General features: G+C 42.0%; 9 protein-coding genes across 9 annotated transcripts; 7 read left to right on the forward strand and 2 right to left on the reverse strand.

The window, feature by feature from the left end:
* Positions 1 to 18: 18 nt before the first annotated feature.
* L201_002491 (uncharacterized protein) lies at positions 19 to 2680 on the forward strand (the record flags this gene model as incomplete). Its single annotated transcript, XM_066218267.1, has 11 exons — positions 19 to 36; positions 152 to 924; positions 997 to 1220; positions 1282 to 1394; positions 1449 to 1538; positions 1613 to 1895; positions 1974 to 2085; positions 2141 to 2209; positions 2268 to 2287; positions 2347 to 2426; positions 2498 to 2680. The coding sequence occupies 11 exons, from the start codon at positions 19 to 21 to the stop codon at positions 2678 to 2680; spliced, it is 1965 nt and encodes a 654-aa protein (XP_066074364.1).
* A 257-nt stretch (positions 2681 to 2937) lies between these two features.
* Positions 2938 to 3189, forward strand: L201_002492 (uncharacterized protein; the record flags this gene model as incomplete). The annotated part of the gene is made up of 1 exon (XM_066218268.1): positions 2938 to 3189. The coding sequence occupies one exon, from the start codon at positions 2938 to 2940 to the stop codon at positions 3187 to 3189; it is 252 nt and encodes an 83-aa protein (XP_066074365.1).
* Positions 3190 to 4336: 1147 nt separating this feature from the next.
* L201_002493 (uncharacterized protein) lies at positions 4337 to 4885 on the forward strand (the record flags this gene model as incomplete). The annotated part of the gene is made up of 1 exon (XM_066218269.1): positions 4337 to 4885. One exon carries the CDS (start codon positions 4337 to 4339, stop codon positions 4883 to 4885), a length of 549 nt encoding a protein of 182 aa, XP_066074366.1.
* Positions 4886 to 5363: 478 nt separating this feature from the next.
* L201_002494 (uncharacterized protein) lies at positions 5364 to 7138 on the forward strand (the record flags this gene model as incomplete). The annotated part of the gene is made up of 7 exons (XM_066218270.1): positions 5364 to 5922; positions 5981 to 6038; positions 6095 to 6106; positions 6163 to 6246; positions 6302 to 6416; positions 6469 to 6737; positions 6808 to 7138. 7 exons carry the CDS (start codon positions 5364 to 5366, stop codon positions 7136 to 7138), a joined length of 1428 nt encoding a protein of 475 aa, XP_066074367.1.
* An 876-nt stretch (positions 7139 to 8014) lies between these two features.
* L201_002495 (uncharacterized protein) lies at positions 8015 to 10008 on the forward strand (the record flags this gene model as incomplete). The annotated part of the gene is made up of 4 exons (XM_066218271.1): positions 8015 to 8093; positions 8151 to 8270; positions 8347 to 8824; positions 8958 to 10008. 4 exons carry the CDS (start codon positions 8015 to 8017, stop codon positions 10006 to 10008), a joined length of 1728 nt encoding a protein of 575 aa, XP_066074368.1.
* A 498-nt stretch (positions 10009 to 10506) lies between these two features.
* On the reverse strand, positions 10507 to 10926 carry L201_002496 (uncharacterized protein; the record flags this gene model as incomplete). The annotated part of the gene is made up of 1 exon (XM_066218272.1): positions 10507 to 10926. One exon carries the CDS (start codon positions 10924 to 10926, stop codon positions 10507 to 10509), a length of 420 nt encoding a protein of 139 aa, XP_066074369.1.
* Positions 10927 to 11760: 834 nt separating this feature from the next.
* L201_002497 (guanine nucleotide-binding protein subunit beta-like protein) lies at positions 11761 to 13398 on the forward strand (the record flags this gene model as incomplete). The annotated part of the gene is made up of 5 exons (XM_066218273.1): positions 11761 to 11869; positions 12037 to 12256; positions 12482 to 12677; positions 12913 to 13178; positions 13245 to 13398. The coding sequence occupies 5 exons, from the start codon at positions 11761 to 11763 to the stop codon at positions 13396 to 13398; spliced, it is 945 nt and encodes a 314-aa protein (XP_066074370.1).
* Positions 13399 to 13931: 533 nt separating this feature from the next.
* L201_002498 (uncharacterized protein) lies at positions 13932 to 14635 on the reverse strand (the record flags this gene model as incomplete). The annotated part of the gene is made up of 4 exons (XM_066218274.1): positions 13932 to 13979; positions 14051 to 14134; positions 14229 to 14356; positions 14452 to 14635. The coding sequence occupies 4 exons, from the start codon at positions 14633 to 14635 to the stop codon at positions 13932 to 13934; spliced, it is 444 nt and encodes a 147-aa protein (XP_066074371.1).
* Positions 14636 to 15090: 455 nt separating this feature from the next.
* Positions 15091 to 17584, forward strand: L201_002499 (uncharacterized protein; the record flags this gene model as incomplete). Its single annotated transcript, XM_066218275.1, has 7 exons — positions 15091 to 15369; positions 15489 to 15617; positions 15714 to 15812; positions 15945 to 16191; positions 16264 to 16553; positions 16662 to 17370; positions 17430 to 17584. The coding sequence occupies 7 exons, from the start codon at positions 15091 to 15093 to the stop codon at positions 17582 to 17584; spliced, it is 1908 nt and encodes a 635-aa protein (XP_066074372.1).
* Positions 17585 to 17716: the final 132 nt, after the last annotated feature.

The following is a 17716-nucleotide window of genomic DNA, read 5'->3' on the forward strand; positions in this document are numbered from 1 at the left end:
GCCAAATTAGAGGAAACTATGCCGGCCATCTTGAGAGTGAGTTTAGCCAGAAAAGATAGCATCCTTCTACATCATCAAGCCGTCTCTTTCACTTGTATCGTTTTCTGTTGTAACGCTGATAACGCTGATAAGTCTTATTTATCTTACTCAGGCTCACTCTTCCCTCTTCTCTCCTACCAATGTGCTCACGACCTTCCCTCCTGGGCCATATCATACATCCGACGACACCTCTGACGATGAATCTGTTTTAGCTTTAGAAGAAGCCCCTGAACACCTTAGAAGAGTTACCAATAAGGATGCACCAATCATAGTTGAATCTTCCGATGAAGAACAAGATGAAGAACATGTAAATTCCAGCCAACCTGGTCCTTCGATGCAACGAAGACGTAAAAGACATTCTGAAGATACGGATGATGAGGATACAACTTCTCAAGTTGCTCAACGTAGAGCAAGGAGTATACGGAAGAAGAAAAATAAGAGCGACACTATCGATACCTCTCCTCCACAAGCAGGACCAGTAGATATCTTTTATGACCCTCATCCAACCTTGACTCGGACTCCTTCCGCTACATCACCGGCGATAGTTACCCCAAATACGACAGAATACCAACTCAATCACGTGTTAGAAATCCTGCCAGACATAGATCTCGAATGGGCTTTACAACGTATAAACGAAGAAATGGTCCTTAGAAAGAGCGATAATGCTGCCAACAGAGTAATGGAGATCGCTTTAGAGATGGAAGAAGGCTATCCAAAGGCAAAAGCGAGTAAAGGAAAGTCTAAAGACACAGGACCTCCTATACCTGGTCAAGAAGAAGAATATCGAAGTTTAGTATACAAGAGTGACGAAAGAATAGGTGCAAGCTATTATCAGAGAAGTTTAGCTCAGCTGGAAGAAGATTTTCCCACTATCCCCGCGCATCAGTAAGTATCTGGACTTTACCCTTTGAAACACATGTCGTATATCAAGTGTATTTAGGCTTACGAATCTGCTAGTATACGATACGCTTATCAGACTAATAAGAGTCTCTATGTACCATCGTATTTCCATCTTCTTGAACAAACTAGATTGCCTGCTAAGCCTTATACACCTTTGAAAAGGGGCAGGCACTCACGCAAAGGCAAAAATACGATGCTGGAGGTGAATAATGGAGGCGATCATCACGATTCCAGCGCCATAGCGTTCGATAATGAGCTGGATTGGCTGCAAACTACATTAGGTATGTGACAGTCGGTGTCAATAAAACCTTCAGTATTGCTAATATATAATTCTTCATTCAGCTATAGAGAAAGTGGACCAGGATGCTGCTGCAGCTAGAAGAATAGCTACTGAGGAAGCTCTGGCTGGAGGAGCAGGAATAGATTGCGGATGCTGTTTTGGCGAAACATTACTGGTAAGTCCTTTCTTACCGTATGAGCGCAGAAACACTTTTGACATCACCTTATAGGAGGAAATGATACAATGTGAGGAGGGTCATCTGTTCTGCCGTGACTGTGTCACACAGCATGCGGAGACCAAACTTGGCGAGCAGTCTACTGTGAGTCAACCGTTTTCCGCATTTCTGCTAAATGGTATCTATGACATTTATCCTCGTTGATATCACATTGTTAGACCATAAATTGTATGGATCAATCGGATTGTGGATCAGCCTTTCCTGAATCCGAACTGTCAAGGGTGCTCAATGCCAAATCGCTTCAGCTTTACCATCGACTCAAGCAAGCCAAAGAACTGGAAGACGCAGATATTGAAGATTTGGAAAGTTGTCCCAGTTGCCCTTATGCTGCTGTCATCGATAACCCTCACGAAAAGCTGTTTAGGTGTATGAACGCAGAATGTGGTCAAGTGACATGCAGAGCTTGTAAGAGAAAAGAACATATACCGAAAACCTGTGCAGGTAAGTTACACAGGCGATGGAAGTATGTTCTTTATTGTCGAGTTTAAAATAACACTGGGTTGTCTTACGGTATGCTAGAGGTGGAAGCCGATCTGAAGCTAAACAATCGGCACACGGTGGAAGATGCTATGTCGGAAGCGATGATCAGGAAGTGTCCGAAATGCTCCAAACCTTACGTCAAAGACTTGGGGTAAGTAAGCATAATCATCATTTTAAGCAAACATACTAATTGGCCATTGAGGTAGGTGTAATAAAATACATTGCAACAAATGCGGTACCTTCTCATGTTATATATGTCAGAAGGCTATCAACGGGTAAGTTTCGAAATGACTCTGGCGTCCGTTGCTCGCTAATTCCCCTCTGAATAACTAGATATGACCACTTCGATCAAGGTCAGTGATCAACAGTTGCAGCAAGCTATCGGGAACGTTGACCCAATTTTTTTTTATAGTTCCAGGATCTGGTGGTGCCCGACAACCTGGCAAATGTGTACTTTGGGATCAACAGGAGAAACAGCATGACGATGAAGCGGTGAATTTTCTCTCTTATCGAACACAATAACATGAGCTGATCATACATGCCGATATTGTTGTGATGGATAGATCCGAGCTGCAAGAGATGCCGCTGCCGCGAGAGTTCTAGCAACTGCGCGGGAGAATGGCATTGAGCTAAACGCGGAGGACGTAAATGTTGCTTTACCTGATCTGATAGCGGTTAATCGAGGCATAGGAGGGGTAGACATGGCTAGAATGATGAACAATGCCCAAAGGCTTCCTCGTATGTAGCCAATCTAATATTGATGCGTCGAGATCAATGATTGTGAACGTCCTTCCGGTTAAACGATATGTCATACCGGTGTTTCTGGTTTGTTCGGACACGACTTTACACATAGCTGTTCCCGATTTTGCTCTGAATTGCCTCATCACGCTGATACTGTATGCCTCACATAGCACGACCCGCATATGAGGACGCGCGACAAGCGGCCGAAGTCGCTAATCGACACCGAAATTTGCCACGACAGATTCAACTTATACAACAACAAATGGCACAGCAACAGCAGATTGCACATCAAGATGCCGCTCGACGACAGATACTCGTACGACAACTCGCGCTCCAAGATCGAGCAGCTGAATTAGCACGCATGGAACAGAGAGCCCAGCTTCTACAGCAGCAAAGAGATAACCTGCTTCAGATCGCCAACAACAGACGTCCAGGTTCGCCAGCCAATCCTCGGCTTCACAATGATCCTATCATCGGTAGAAATGTACGAGCAGGGTTGGACACGTTGGAGTAGATGATCACAATTTTAGGCATAGCCTGGTAAATCAAGAGGATCTTGATGGATATGAACAGTATTATTATAATTGACATCGTTTGTATGACTACGGGGATGTTGTTTTCAGTGAAGTTAAATGAACATAATACTCAGGTAGCTCTTTATAAGATTGCTGTTCCCTGCATATTATATGTAGATACACCTTTCCAGATACGTCATAATATGTATATGTACAAGTCATGTACATAATTTGAACATACGTAAATTACTGTAAATGACTGAAGCATCTCATGCGTCTCGCTAAAAGCCACGTTATGCCATGTTTGATAGCAGTGTATTACATGCGGCCAGTATAGCAGATCCTCACCGGACCTCAAAACAATGTTTTATTCTTTTGCGGACCTTCTGTCTTTATACCGAAGCACTCTCCTTAATACTGGATATCAAAGAACTCCTATGCACATTTCCGCTCAATACAATACGAGTTCACTGTAGTTTCGCTGTACAATCCGCAGGTACTGCCTTGCTAAACAACAGACTTGATATTTCTGAACTTTTGTTCAACCTTTGTACAGCTCGGTCTCGATGATCCATTGCCAATCTGGTGGTTCAGTATGATTGAATTTATCGTCACTTCTGTTTGTTCTTCAGCTCAGATCAAATTGAGCGGATGCAGAATTGCATCATTCTACTTTCCTTAGTTACAGGGGAACTCGGGAGGCGAGTCTATCGTTTCATGTGCCTCACCTTTGTTGAAAAGTGTTCCATCATTTAGCTGAGATCCAGCCTGCATCTCAGACCAACAACCCCTCGCTTCCACCTTTCATGGGAAACTCGTAGTTCAGGCCTTGATTCTTGCTCTTTTGTACAGGCTGACAATGGCTCCGGTGATATCGGTACGCATAAAGGAGCCTCTAACGATGACTCACGGATAAGGGGCAAGATTGGGCATAAGTTCGTCGTCTTCACGCTTTAACTCAGTGTAGGATCAGGCTAATTACTCGACCGGACAATGCTCTAGAAAGAGATTTGACGTATATATAAAGGGTACCTCAGCTAACACTTACTGTCCACTATCATCCCCATTCCACATTTACAACTTCAATAAATCACAACTCCCCCTACATAAACTACTCAGTCAACTATAAATCATAAAAAGCCCATCATGTCCTCACAATCTAATAAAGGTAAAGCTCCATCTACTAAAAATACTAGAGCTGGTCCTTCCACTGGAACTTCTCAACAATCTACTCAAAGACAAAGTTTCAGACAAAGAGCATTAAACAGAGGTGATTCCCTCTATTTTAGCGATGGATCATCTTGTCCTGAAGACCAAGGTAACGAGACCAGTCCTTGTCATTCTGAGTCGGATGATGAAGGGGAGATTCCAATCGTAGATGGAACCAGAAAACATGAGATTCATATTGCTAAAAGAAAAACCCAAACTGGTTCAAATCCATCAATAATCAGTGGTGTTCAAACTAATTTCGGAAGACAAATGGGTTTCTCAGACGAAGCTTCACAATCCTTACTACAAAGTGGTAATTTCGCTAGACGTAAAAGAGCAGAAGCTAAACAAAAGAAGGCTGATGCTGAAAAATTGAAAGATATGACCAGAAAAAGTAAAGGTGCTACAGGATATCATTCCGGACCAGGTACCGATTTTGAGGAGAATTCTGGAGATGAGACTACGTTCGAGGAGGATGAGGCATGATGAGTCGGATCTTCCTTATTAAATTGATAATTACCAGGAGGATTGATTCGCTTTCAATTGCTATTTCAGCCCCACGCTCCCTTGTCTGTCACAGTATATGGATATTTTATGCATTGTTTGACCTCTTGCGATTATGATCGTCCAAATGCATTATATTCCTGTCACAAATTAGATGGAGTGACAGTAAAAGGGGTCAGGGGTCATGCCACATTTTTGCTGTTTACGATGACTTCATATCTCGGAAACATTAGTCGACGCGTCTGGACGATCGAAATTGATGATTTCACTAACCTTATGTCCATCTATCTATTAGATTGACTTTGTCAAATTGTCTGTCTCTGATATCTACTTAAACTCGATTTAAGAGCTGTCTGTATTTATTTATTTCATGCTTTACAGGGTACATCTTCTTGGCCGGCAATTACAACAATTATCCATTCATCCTCGCAATTTTCATCCTCTCACCAATCCATTCAAAATGCCCCCTCGTCGGTCTACAGCTTCCAAAGCAGCGCCAAAACGGGAGCGTACAACATCATCTCCATTATCTGATGTACCAGTAACGAAGCCCAAGCCATCTTCAAAGGCTAAAGGTAAAGCCAATGGGTCAGAAACCAAAGTCGCCGTCAAGCCTAAAACAGCATTAGCAGATGATGTTAAAGCAGGAGATGAAAAATTAACGGAAGAGCCACCGAAAAAGAAGGCTAAGGTTGCTAAAGGGAAACAATGGCCTCCAGCAGAACTATCACCTGATTTACATCCACCTAGAAATGGCTATCCCATTTTCGAACTACCTGAGAGCTCGTCAGCTAAGAACGGTGCTTTAACCCCTACAACAAAAGAGAACAGACCAATGCTACTAGGTGCTCATGTTTCAATTGCAGGTGGACCGGCAACAGCTTTATTGAGAGCAGGTATGGCAGGTGCAAATGGTTTAGCTATGTTTACAAAAAGTCAAAGGCAGTGGAAAAGTAACCCATTCGAACATGAAGCTATAGAGAGATTTAGGGATTTGATGAAGAGCAAAGAGGAAGGAGGTAAGTTTGTCACACAAAATGTGAAACAAGAGCACATTGACTGAACCGTTATTTATAGGTTTAGGATATCCTCCTGAGAGTATCTTGGTGCATGGTAGTTATTTGATCAATCTTGGGTAAGTCGGGTGTATGTGATCACCTGAGAAGCTAGCTAACCCAATCGTTCACATAGAAATCCAGACGAGTAAGCTTTATTGTCCTGCTTTTATTGTGCTATGCATGACTAATCGGATACTTTAGGAACAAGTGGAATACTTCGTATGATTGCTTTAAAGACGATATATATAGATGTCATCAGCTAGGTATCAAATTGTACAACTGGCAGTAGGTCTGATTTAGTTTATCTGCAAAAATGGGATTGCTAATTAGTCCCTTGTAGTCCAGGATCTACCGTAGGAGCATGCACAAAAGAAGAAAGTTTCGCTCTTATAGCAAAAGCCATAAATAGGGTACACAAAGAAGTCCCAGAGGTAGTAACCGTCATTGAGAATATGGTGAGTCAGGCTTGAAAATTTATTGACAGTCATACTCATATGTGATGAAAAGGCAAACGCAGGTTCAAATATCGTTGGAACAGCATTCCCAGAATTAACAGCTATCATCGCACAGGTAGAAGACAAATCAAGAGTCAGAGTATGTTTGGATACATGCCATCTCTTCGCAGCTGGATACGATTTAAGGACACCAGAAGCATATGCAGAAACAATGAAGAAGTTCGATGAAGAAGTAGGGAATGGGTATTTAGGCGGAATACATTTGAACGATTCTAAAGCGGATTTGGCAGGAAACAAGGATTTACATGAGAACATTGGGCTGTACGTATTATGGTTTTTGGGGATCTCATGTCGCAACGTGAAGCTGATAATCATGCTGTTTCATTTATAGTGGAAAAATCGGTTTAACAGGATTTAGATGTTTAATGAGAGATCCAGTGATGTCAGGTATACCAATAGTCCTTGAAACCCCTGCACCTGAGAAAGCATTAGAAGTAGGTGATTTGGCTATATGGATGAGGGAAATCAAATTATTGTATGAAATTCAAGGTATCAATGATCAAGATTGGGAAACGAAAAAAGATGAAATTGAAGAAAGATGGAGAAAGGAAAGAGATAGTATAAATCCACCTAAGGAGAAAGGCCCAAAGGGAAAGGCTAAACCTGCGCCAAAAGGTAAAAAGAAAGGCAAGAAAGAAGATAGTGAGGAGGAGGATGATTAGATAACCAAACGTTGTATGACGGTAAGCATTTCACAATATATCAGTCCTGGGCAAATAACTGCTCGGGAGCTATAACTGACTCTCTTCTTCATATTAGTCTAACTTATGCAGTTATATTTCAAATGGTTTCCGTCAATTTGATTAATCTATCCTGAACTGACACGTTTGTCGCAAATTCAAAAAAAAAGCTGAAATGATCCTTTCACAAGATTTTCTGCAGCACAATTCGCTTCCTATCCGCTTGGCTTTCGTCGCAGCCGAATAAGCAATCGTCATTGTTTGCAATGTATACATAGAAAGGTTGGAACTACAATCTTTCCACTGCTTGTGCAGCCTATCATCCATACCGCATTATCTACATTCGACTCACCCTCGATAGCAGGTAGTTACTGATTGTAATCAACACCGAAAGGAAGGTATTCATAGAAATTCACATGGGTGAAACATTATGACAAATTATAGTAAACCCCGCCAAGTTGAAAAATGACTGATAGCGTGGATATAAACGAGAATTCTGGGATATTCACAGCCTCTTTCCTTGTCATGAAGGGATTCTTAGAAAATACTTCTTGTCTTGGCTGCTAGCCGTCTTTTCATGCTAAAACTTCGGAAGAATGTGCTCAAAAAGGATATACCAAAACCAATTGCGATTTCGTGAGAATTCTTTGGTCCTTAGGATATATCGGAGTCAGAACTGGAGGTGAGGAAGCACCACTTTTTTGGCTATAGCTGTCAACACCCCTTCAAACTAAACGTATATATAGCATTTAAATCATTCAGTCGATATATTTAGGGAGGCGATAAATCTATCCAATCAATATTCTACTTTAACAGCTTCGCTTTACCAAACCATTAAAAATTAGTCTCAACCAAAAAATGGATTCTTCTGATACTCTTGTCTCACCAACTTCGCCTTTGGCAAGGTCAAACACAGCGGACAGCATGGCTTCTTCTTGTAAGTCCTGTAATCTAAATGTTTACCGAGTACTGAATGTTCTTCCCGAATGTACAGCCACAGACGGTACCTATATTGACCCCAAGTGGGATACTGTCTCCATTCCGATGGTCACTGGTGTACTGAGACCTGCTGATGGGTCTTCAGAAAAACCAAGAAGGGTGTTGGTCTATGCTGGTGAGTTTCAATACAACCAACTGTCAACAACCTGATGATTGACAACTTTGCTTTTCGATAAACTCGCTTTCCATAGGATTACCTAGTAATCCACATCCGAGGAGAAAATACGACCGACTCATGTTCTTGACATCCAGAAATACGGACGATACTTCTGATCCAAACATCGAAGAAAACTTACCATCACTAAGTCGTAGAGATCCAAAACCGGAAAAAGCACATTTGATCCCGAAACCTCGATATTTCCCACCTGCTTACGGAAATAAAGCTTATAAACGTGACCTTGGATTGACTTATACTACTGTCGCCATTACCAAGGAAGGAACCGACAAGTCCGATCCAACCTTTACCTTCACCGACTTTACCACAAAATTTCCACATTATTGTACGCTCAGTTTCAACCGATACGTGCAGCAAGCAGGAGACAGATATACGTATAAAGGGTACATAGAACCAGAAGACGATATCAATGCAATCAACCCACTAGGCCGTAGAGGTGAAGCAAAAGCACAGATTGAACAAATGTTTCGGCTGGCTCCTACATCATTCGCAGTGTGAGTATTTGATACAATTATTTGTCCTCATATCAGTATGAATTTGATTCCTTGCCATTGGGTTATGATCCAGTACATGACCCTTGGCTGACTGAGTTTCATGAACTTGCATGCTGACGATCCACCTCCTCAGAGGCAATGACGCATACGCATGGGATCCGCGTGTATCTGAATATGTTTGGATGCCTAGTAAAGATGACCAGAACCACCTCGCTAAACAGGTCTTACCAATCATTAGTCACAAAGAGTATATTGGCCCTATCAATAATTCTTCTACATTCGTGGAAACCTCTAACGAAGAAAACGAGCCTGAGGAGGAACGAGTTGCACGACGTAGAAAAGCCATGATTAGCAAGTTTGGAGAGCTAGGTTTTTCTGACAAGACATCAAGGTCAAAATCAACCTCCGTCCCTCAGTCAGACACGCATGTCGGCAAATCATGGCCCCCAGAACGAAACGTAAATACATTGTTCCCTTATGAGCCTTGTGCAACATCAGTCCTTGATTCCAGACCAGAGTTGAAGCCTGAATTAGAACATGGTAACGAAACTGAATATTTAACTGGCGTTTCAAAAGATCATGGTGAACCACATGGTTTCTTACCTCATGAGACCGCCCCCTTTAGAAGACCTTTAGATAGACTAAAAGTCGTTCCAGGATCATCTGATGGATCGATTGAAGCTTCATTAAAAATTTTAACAGACGAAGAATGGAAAGCAGAACTCGACGCAGAACAAAAAAGTGTACAATCAGCAACCGAGTCCACTGCAAAAACATTCTTCCATACAGATTTTTCTCAATTATCACCTGAACAAGTGAAATATTGTTTGACAATAAATGATCGTGAAGAGATTTGGGTCCCTCTTAGCAAATTTCCAATTGCTGATGAACAAGATGGAGTTATTGAAGATCAATTTGACGAAGATGGATTTTTCATACCAAGACTAAAATCCAATCCTTCACCTTCAGGCATTAGAGGTAAAGGTAAAAAACCAATAAGGAGTCCTGAAAGTATGCATAGTTTCCAAGGTAAACCAAGGTCCAAAGAATCTAACAACCAGGTTAGGGATAAGGATCATAAACAATCAAGATCTGAAGAAGAGACTATCAAAAGGATTTCGGAAGCTACAAGACCAACTATCGGTAGAACGTATTCAGATGCTTCTATGAAATCTCTGTTTTAAGAGGAATCATTTGGCGAAGTACTCATTGATACCCAGACGATAGAACCACAACGCAATGTATCGCTCTGAGGCAGAAAGCGGAGATTGATTGAAACAAAATTGAAAACGCATGGGTTGTGGGACGTATGAATTTCGAATTATCTGTATATAAATTCTGAAATGCATTTGACGTTTGACGATGATTTGTGATTGCAAGAGCGGCACTATTCAAATGTATTTTCAATTACTCATCCAGATCTGCAATATTTGTGATTACGACTCGATGCAATACCGTGCATGTGCAAAGATAACAGAGCAGGCAAAGATGCGTTCTTGTAGGTAGCCATCATAAGATGTGTTCCACAAGAAAGTATAAGTGTAATGTATACATTGTGCAAATCAACGATGCAAACTAGACGACTCATCTGTTGGTCGTAATCCGATCACTCGTCATTGAGAAAGCGGGGTCAAGAATCCATATAACCGCGTGTTTACATACTGTACATGCGCGATGCTTTGTTAAATATAGCACATCCTTCGATTGAGCTTCGATTTCAAATTACCAATGACATTTCGCATTCTATCAGTCTTCAAGACAGACGGGCTACTTTTATTCGCTAACGAGGATTTTCGGCCTTGTGTCGTCTCATCCCCATTGGTACCGACTTCTGATTGTGTTCTGGGTTCATCTTGTCGCCAAATAGCGAAAGATGGAGAACCTGATCCAATATAAGGCTGTGCTACGCTTCTTATATCTATATATTTCGATGACTTGTCATCATCATCATAGATCTCCCTTTCAGTGATTTCGGTCCTCGGGCCGCTAAGATATTCCTCTTCATAATTTGGTAGGGAATCTTGAGAAGCCGACGCTAAAAGGTCATCTCGTGTTATAGCAGAAGTTCTATCGCTCTGGTTTGTTTGTGCGCCTGTGTTCATGCTGGATATCGACGAGACTGGGCATTTGCGTGTTTGCTAATTGATTATGGTACAGAGAGCGAAGCGAAAATAAAAGCGATTCGGGTTGAACGTCAATGTGAACATGTAATATATACAAGACGCGGTCGTACAACGTTATCTGTCCTTCTGAATTGGTGGAAGATATGGGTCGACAAATGTGAAGGAAGCTCTTCTTGAGGGTTTCACTGTATAGGTGAAATTCAATCATGAAAGGTCGTGATACACTCACACCAATCGAAATATTCCACCTTTGTCTCGACAACCCTTATACTTACGGGTTGTTTCCTATGACGCCACGTCCCACGTCCCACATATTTGTTTGAATTTATCAATTTGACACACACGTTTATTATTGTGAGTGAATGATCACCATACAATGCCTAAAGAGATTGCGGTAGACCGAAAAGAGAGAGATAGATAAAGTATGTTGCTAAGTAGTTAGCTGAAACGAACAAAAGTGGACCACCTCCACCGAGCGATTCAAGCATCTATGCATATTTCTCGTCGGAAATACGGCGTTTTGATAAGCCATCGACATTTTGACGAAAAGTGGCGAAAGTATACCAAAAAAGTGAGATGACCCTGAAATTATACGAGTGTTGGATTTTTCGATTATTACACTGTACACTGTACGGTGATACCCATTGTCCCATTATACATCCTCTCAATGCTACCATACTGAGTGTTTCCACAATCAGGAATTCCACCACACGACATTCTGCAAAACCTCTAATTCTATCTATCTTATAGATACTTTTAAGTCTCTCATCCCAAAAAATCAACCTTTAGATCTTTCATCATCATCAATTAAAAATGGCTGAGCCTCTCGTATTCAAGGGTACCCTCGCCGGTCACTCCGGCTGGATCACAGCTATCGCTACTTCAAGCGAAAACCCAGACATGATCTTGACCGCTTCAAGGGGTGGGTTATTTTAGTTCTTCTAGGTCGCAAAACAAAGACAATATGGATCCAGGATCATAGGAGAAAAGAAGAGAAGAGAAGTGCTGACGATTCTTTGTTCTTTCTATCCTTTTACCGCTCAACTTGATATCATTTCAACAACTGAAATCACTATAAATCATAAATAGACAAGACAATCATTGTTTGGCAATTAACAAGAGATGATGGATCTTTTGGTTTCCCAAAAAAAATCCTCCACGGTCACAACCACTTCGTATCTGATGTAGTCATCTCATCAGATGGTCAATTCGCTCTTTCTTCATCATGGGATCACACCCTTAGATTATGGGACTTGAACACTGGTTTAACCACCAGAAAATTCGTTGGACACACTGGTGATGTTCTTTCGTGAGTTTATTCATATCTCATAAGTGGAGAATCAGATATGTAGTATTTGGGAGGGGTTGAGATCACATAGGGCATGGGCAAAATTTGCATCTCAATATGGTTGTCACAAAATTGGAAGGGTAATAGTTGAAGTAGAACCATATGCGAATAATAAGGATAGAATATCGTTATAGGTGGAAAATCAGTTGAACCTGTTGTGCTAATCTGATTCAATCATTATTACAGCGTTTCTTTCTCCGCCGACAACCGACAAATCGTTTCAGCTTCCCGAGACCGAACCATCAAACTCTGGAACACCCTTGGTGAATGTAAATTCAACATCACCGAAGACGGTCACTCCGAATGGGTTTCATGTGTACGATTCTCCCCTAACCCAGTCATCCCAGTCATCGTATCAGCCGGTTGGGACAAAACCGTTAAAGTGAGTTTGGCATTATATCTTTCTCCTATCTTCCATTTAAAATCGTATTTTCTTCAAAACCATCGACATGATGCGATCTATATATTTGCTACTTCAGAGGGGTGAAACAGACCCGATGAGACAATCTTTTCCACCAAGATCTCTGATCACTCTATTAATTTACATTATTGTTTTGCAAAACTCATCTTGGTCACTGAGTGGCAATAATGCTAATTCAATTTCACTATTATAATAGGTTTGGGAACTTTCTAAATGTAAACTCAAGACCAACCACTACGGTCACACCGGTTACATCAACACCCTTGCCGTTTCACCAGATGGTTCTCTTTCTGCTTCAGGTGGTAAAGATGGTATCACCATGCTTTGGGACTTGAACGATGGTAAACACCTTTACTCCCTCGATGCCGGAGATGTCGTCAACGCTCTTGTTTTCTCACCAAACCGATACTGGCTCTGTGCTGCTACTTCCTCATCAATCAAAATCTTCGATCTCGAATCCAAGTGAGTATCAATCATTCTCCCTCTGTCCAAAAAACTCTACTGATAATTGCCATCTTACTTGTTCAGATCAATCGTCGATGACCTCAGACCAGACTTCGACGGTCTTTCCGACAAAGCACGAAAACCTGAATGTACCTCCCTCGCTTGGTCAGCTGATGGTCAAACTCTTTTCGCTGGTTTCTCTGATAACCTCGTTAGAGTTTGGGTTGTTGTCGTATAGATGGTAAATTAACTTTTGAATAAAAAATGTTAATTGTGGGATAGGGTTTCAAGGAAGAGTGTTATATATAAAATACATCTATATTCACTTTTATTGCATGCAGATGATCACTGGAAATCTCATTATTCATCTACGACGTATTCAAATATTCTGTATCCCAATATGATTGCAGATCTATTATCAGAGCCAGTCAGGATATGTATATGATGAGTGTTACTGGTTATTATCACCTAGTTGAGGCAATGAGGCCTAATCCGCTCACCTGCAATATATATCGCTAGAATGCTACTCAGTTGTGTAATTTGATGTGCATGAACATTAATGGATATAGTATGAGGGGTATATGTGGATAAGTACAGATGACTTGTCCTTTGCTTCCTGTGCTCTTCCGACATGCGAAAGATGTATTCGTAATCCTACTACCACCCGGCCGCTTGACTCGGCCCAATTTCCTTATCTAATGAACGATTTGTCCGATCTACAATGGAGAATGTTTGAATATAACAATTTTTAACTTGACAGACCATACTGGACTACAGATCATATTCGTCTGAATCCGAATCATCCCGTTTACGTTGAATCTATATATCGGAAGATGCATCGTTAGTTCAACATTATCAGCACTGTGATAACGAGCTAAAATCGTACTGACCGTTATACCACCGCCAAGTGATTTTGTTCTTCCGCCAGCAGACACAGCAGGTGTTGAAGATTTACTAGAAGGTGGATTCGACACCTAAAATGCGCAAAATGAATTACCCGAAAATAAGTAATTGTTCTTACCGCATACATCTCATGCAGGGGATTGAGGAACGTGACAGGATACTTACTTGCTCCAATAGTCCTTTCAAAGCTTCATCGGTAACTTGACCCCTAATTTGACCTTGTTGACCCATTCTAACCAATAAATCTTCGACTTGAGCAGCTAATTGAGGCCTTGTAAGGGATATTCGCGATACTTTGAACATATACATATATTCATATCAGTCAAAAGGTTTCGAGGCACTCATTCAGACGCTAACATAGTAAGGTGGTATGATAAGATAAACTCACATCTTTCTCTGGCTGAAGGTTCTAGCATGGCAGCAATCATATTCCTTTTCATCTCTTCACCTTGTCTCTGTCTAGCTTCAGCTGCTTCTCTTTCTTCAGGAGAAGGTCCACCGTTACTTCCTCCTCCTGGACCACCTGGTCCACTTGCTGGTTTGAATCCTTGAGGTAGTTGGAATCCTGACATTGTCCTTAAGATACTTGCGAGATGTGTCAGTTTTTCTTCTGGGAAATTTTCGAGATATTCTGATTTTAGAGGAATGTTTTCTTCTGATTCTCAGCTGAAACATCAACTAAAAACCCAGAGAAATGCCAATATAACTTTATAATGATACAAGAAACGTCGCACGCGGACAGCGCATGGTCACCACGATGAGACAGACGGACATCACCGATTGAAAAGGTCACGGTTAATTCGAATCGATGATGAACCGTATATGTCCACAAAGCAAGACTAGAATGTCGAAGAACATCATCTTGATCTTCTTCACCTCCTCTCCTATTTTATCAACTGTAACATCGATATATCCTGCTTGTTAGATCAGTATATAAGTCACCCCTCAACTCATTCTGATAGCATTTCAAGCTACGACTCACAACCTCTTTTCCCATATTTCAACACAGTTTCCATAAATCCTGATCATGTCAGCTCAACCTTCCTCCACTTCAACTTCAGCTCCAGCTATCATCCCTGGAGCGGCATTACCTACTTCATCAAAGCCCAAACGAAACAAGAAGAAACTTTCTGCTAAGGCGAATGATGTGATAGCTACTCCTGAAGCCGAGGCACATGGTGCCACGACAGCACCAGCTGCAGAAGAACCAGCAATTACAGGAAACGACATTAATAGAGGAAGCAGGGAGAAAGGTCCTGTTGAAGAAGTAATCACCAAGAGAATTCGCCAATTAGGAAAGAAAATTGTAAGCCATCACCTTATATCTGAGCAACAAGGAAAACAGATTTGAAGACGTGTAACTTACCGGCTACGGTGTATCTCGAGCCATTGGAATGCTAAGCTAACGATATGACATCCATACAGCAACGATTCAAAGGTTATGTCTCGCAGCCTCATGATAGTCTTAATGCAGATCAAAAGTCTGCTATAAATAGTTTACCAACATTGGAAAGTATATATAAGGAATTGGAAGATTTGGCTAAACAAGTCGAAGTACGTTCCGAATTCTGCCTCCTTTGTCGTAATTGCTCTCCATTGCGGGGAATATACAAAAGTGGGATTGAAGCTGACTTGATATTCCGTTCGCAGCCAGTCGAGTTGGAGCAAGCTGGAAAGATTAGAGAGCTAAAAGAACAAGCTAAACAGGAAGCTGAGGGTACTGTAGCGGGAAAAGTATCCGAATTCCAAGTGAGTATAGGCCATTAACGTTTTGATCTTTTGGGATCACCTTTCCCTGTCGGGGAACGGAACAGAGACCCCTCAAGAGTCGCTTACGATACAACCGCTCATTTGGAATCGACTGTTTCTTGATGTGACCAGGCATCCCTCTCCACACCACTTTCTCTCTTCCTCCGCCTTCACCAACTCCTTCATCCAGCTCGGTCAAGCGATCACGAACATCTCACTTTTGCTCGATTGGACTTGCCTTCAAATCTTCAAGACGAGGTGCAAGCTACAGATGTACTTCGTGTAGGCAGAATGTACGAGGACCTTGTTGTTGGCGGTGAACAGGGTAGTGGGGTTATTGCCGGTTTGATCAAAGGGCCAATAGGCGAGGACGAAGAAAGTGAGTCTCTTCTAGCTACGGACGCTTGAGATATCAGGTACCATGCATAGCTGACAAAAGCTATTGCGATAGATGACCATGTACACCATCTCCTTTCACTTCTTTCTTCTTCCAATTCCATTTCTGCCGATGATAGTTCGCCTGAAGAAGCCGATTTAGGGATTACTCAATCTGCACCTGAAGTGGAGGAGCCTGTGTCAAAGGCTGCCTCAGACGATGGCATAGCTAATGGTGATGTGCAAGAAGAAGGAGAGCAAAACCCTGAGCCTGTCTCTGCAGTCGGCGAAGATGGAAACGGGGCTCTGAACTTCTTACAAGAGGATGAGTTGGAAAACGTTATCCAACAATCACAGTCAAACGAGGTAAGTTTGTCAGCCTCTTCTTTTGGGCCCACCAATTCCTAGTACACCCACTGCTGGTGTGTACCATCTTTTTGGAAGTCAACCGGCGCTGATCTAGTTTATGTTCAGACTATTCCACCTCAATTTATCCAGGAGCCAGTAACGACTATTCCCCCACCACCAATCGATTCTGCTCCGATCCAATCAGGTAACGGTACTTCAGCACTCGCAAATTTCAATGCTTCCGGCAACTTTGATTGGGCAGCTGATGAAGATCTGGATGAAGCCACTGAAGCTGCTCACATTAGACAAGCATTCGCTTTACCTCCCAGTGGTACACAAACTCCTGCATTACAATCTGAACCGCAAGGGAGAGTAGAAGAACAGACTGTACCAACCGAAGAAGAAGAACCTGCCATCGCCTTAATACAAGAAAACGAATTAGCTAATGCTCATATTGCAGAATCTGCGGTGGATTCGCCTTCAGCTATTGAAAATAGCTCTATACCTGCCCCACCTGCTGTAGAGGTTAAAGAGACTCCAGTGCAAACAAATGTCAACGGAAATAAGGGTAGAGGACACGGACAAAATAGGGGCAGAGCTGGTAGAAATACTTCAGGTAGAAATCAGAACCAGCAACAAAACCAACAACAGCAACACAATCAAGGCCAAAAAGGTCAAAGTACACCAAGAGTTGATGAAGATGGCTTCCAGGTAGTTGGAAGGCAATTGCTCCCATCATCGCAAAGAGGTAGAGGTAATGCTAACACTGGGAGAGGTAGAAATGATGGTCAAAGAGGTCGAGGTAACCAAAATGGAAGAGGAAGGGGTGGACCTGGTAAGTCAGCTTCTCAAATCCCGCCTCAGGTAGTAGCTAATATTAAATCTGATACATAGGTGGAAGAGGAGGTGCAAGGAACGTATCTAACGCTGGTACAAGCGGAGCAGATAGACAGAATCAAGGTCAACAAGCTATAAATAGACAACCCAGACAACAACGAGAGCCTTCTCAAAGTCAAGTGAAGCCAGCTGCTCCTGCTACGATAGCGTAAATGACGTTATACGAAGACAAGCAACAATCATAATTCGAGGGAAAGGACTGAAGATATCATCAAGCAGAAGTACGTTTGAAAGGAGCAGCTCCGCATTCGATGGAACTTCGCGATATATGTAATCAATAAAAG

This window comes from Kwoniella dendrophila, chromosome 3, assembly GCF_036810415.1.
Source record: "Kwoniella dendrophila CBS 6074 chromosome 3, complete sequence".
In the NCBI taxonomy this organism is placed as follows: Eukaryota; Fungi; Basidiomycota; class Tremellomycetes; order Tremellales; family Cryptococcaceae; genus Kwoniella; species Kwoniella dendrophila.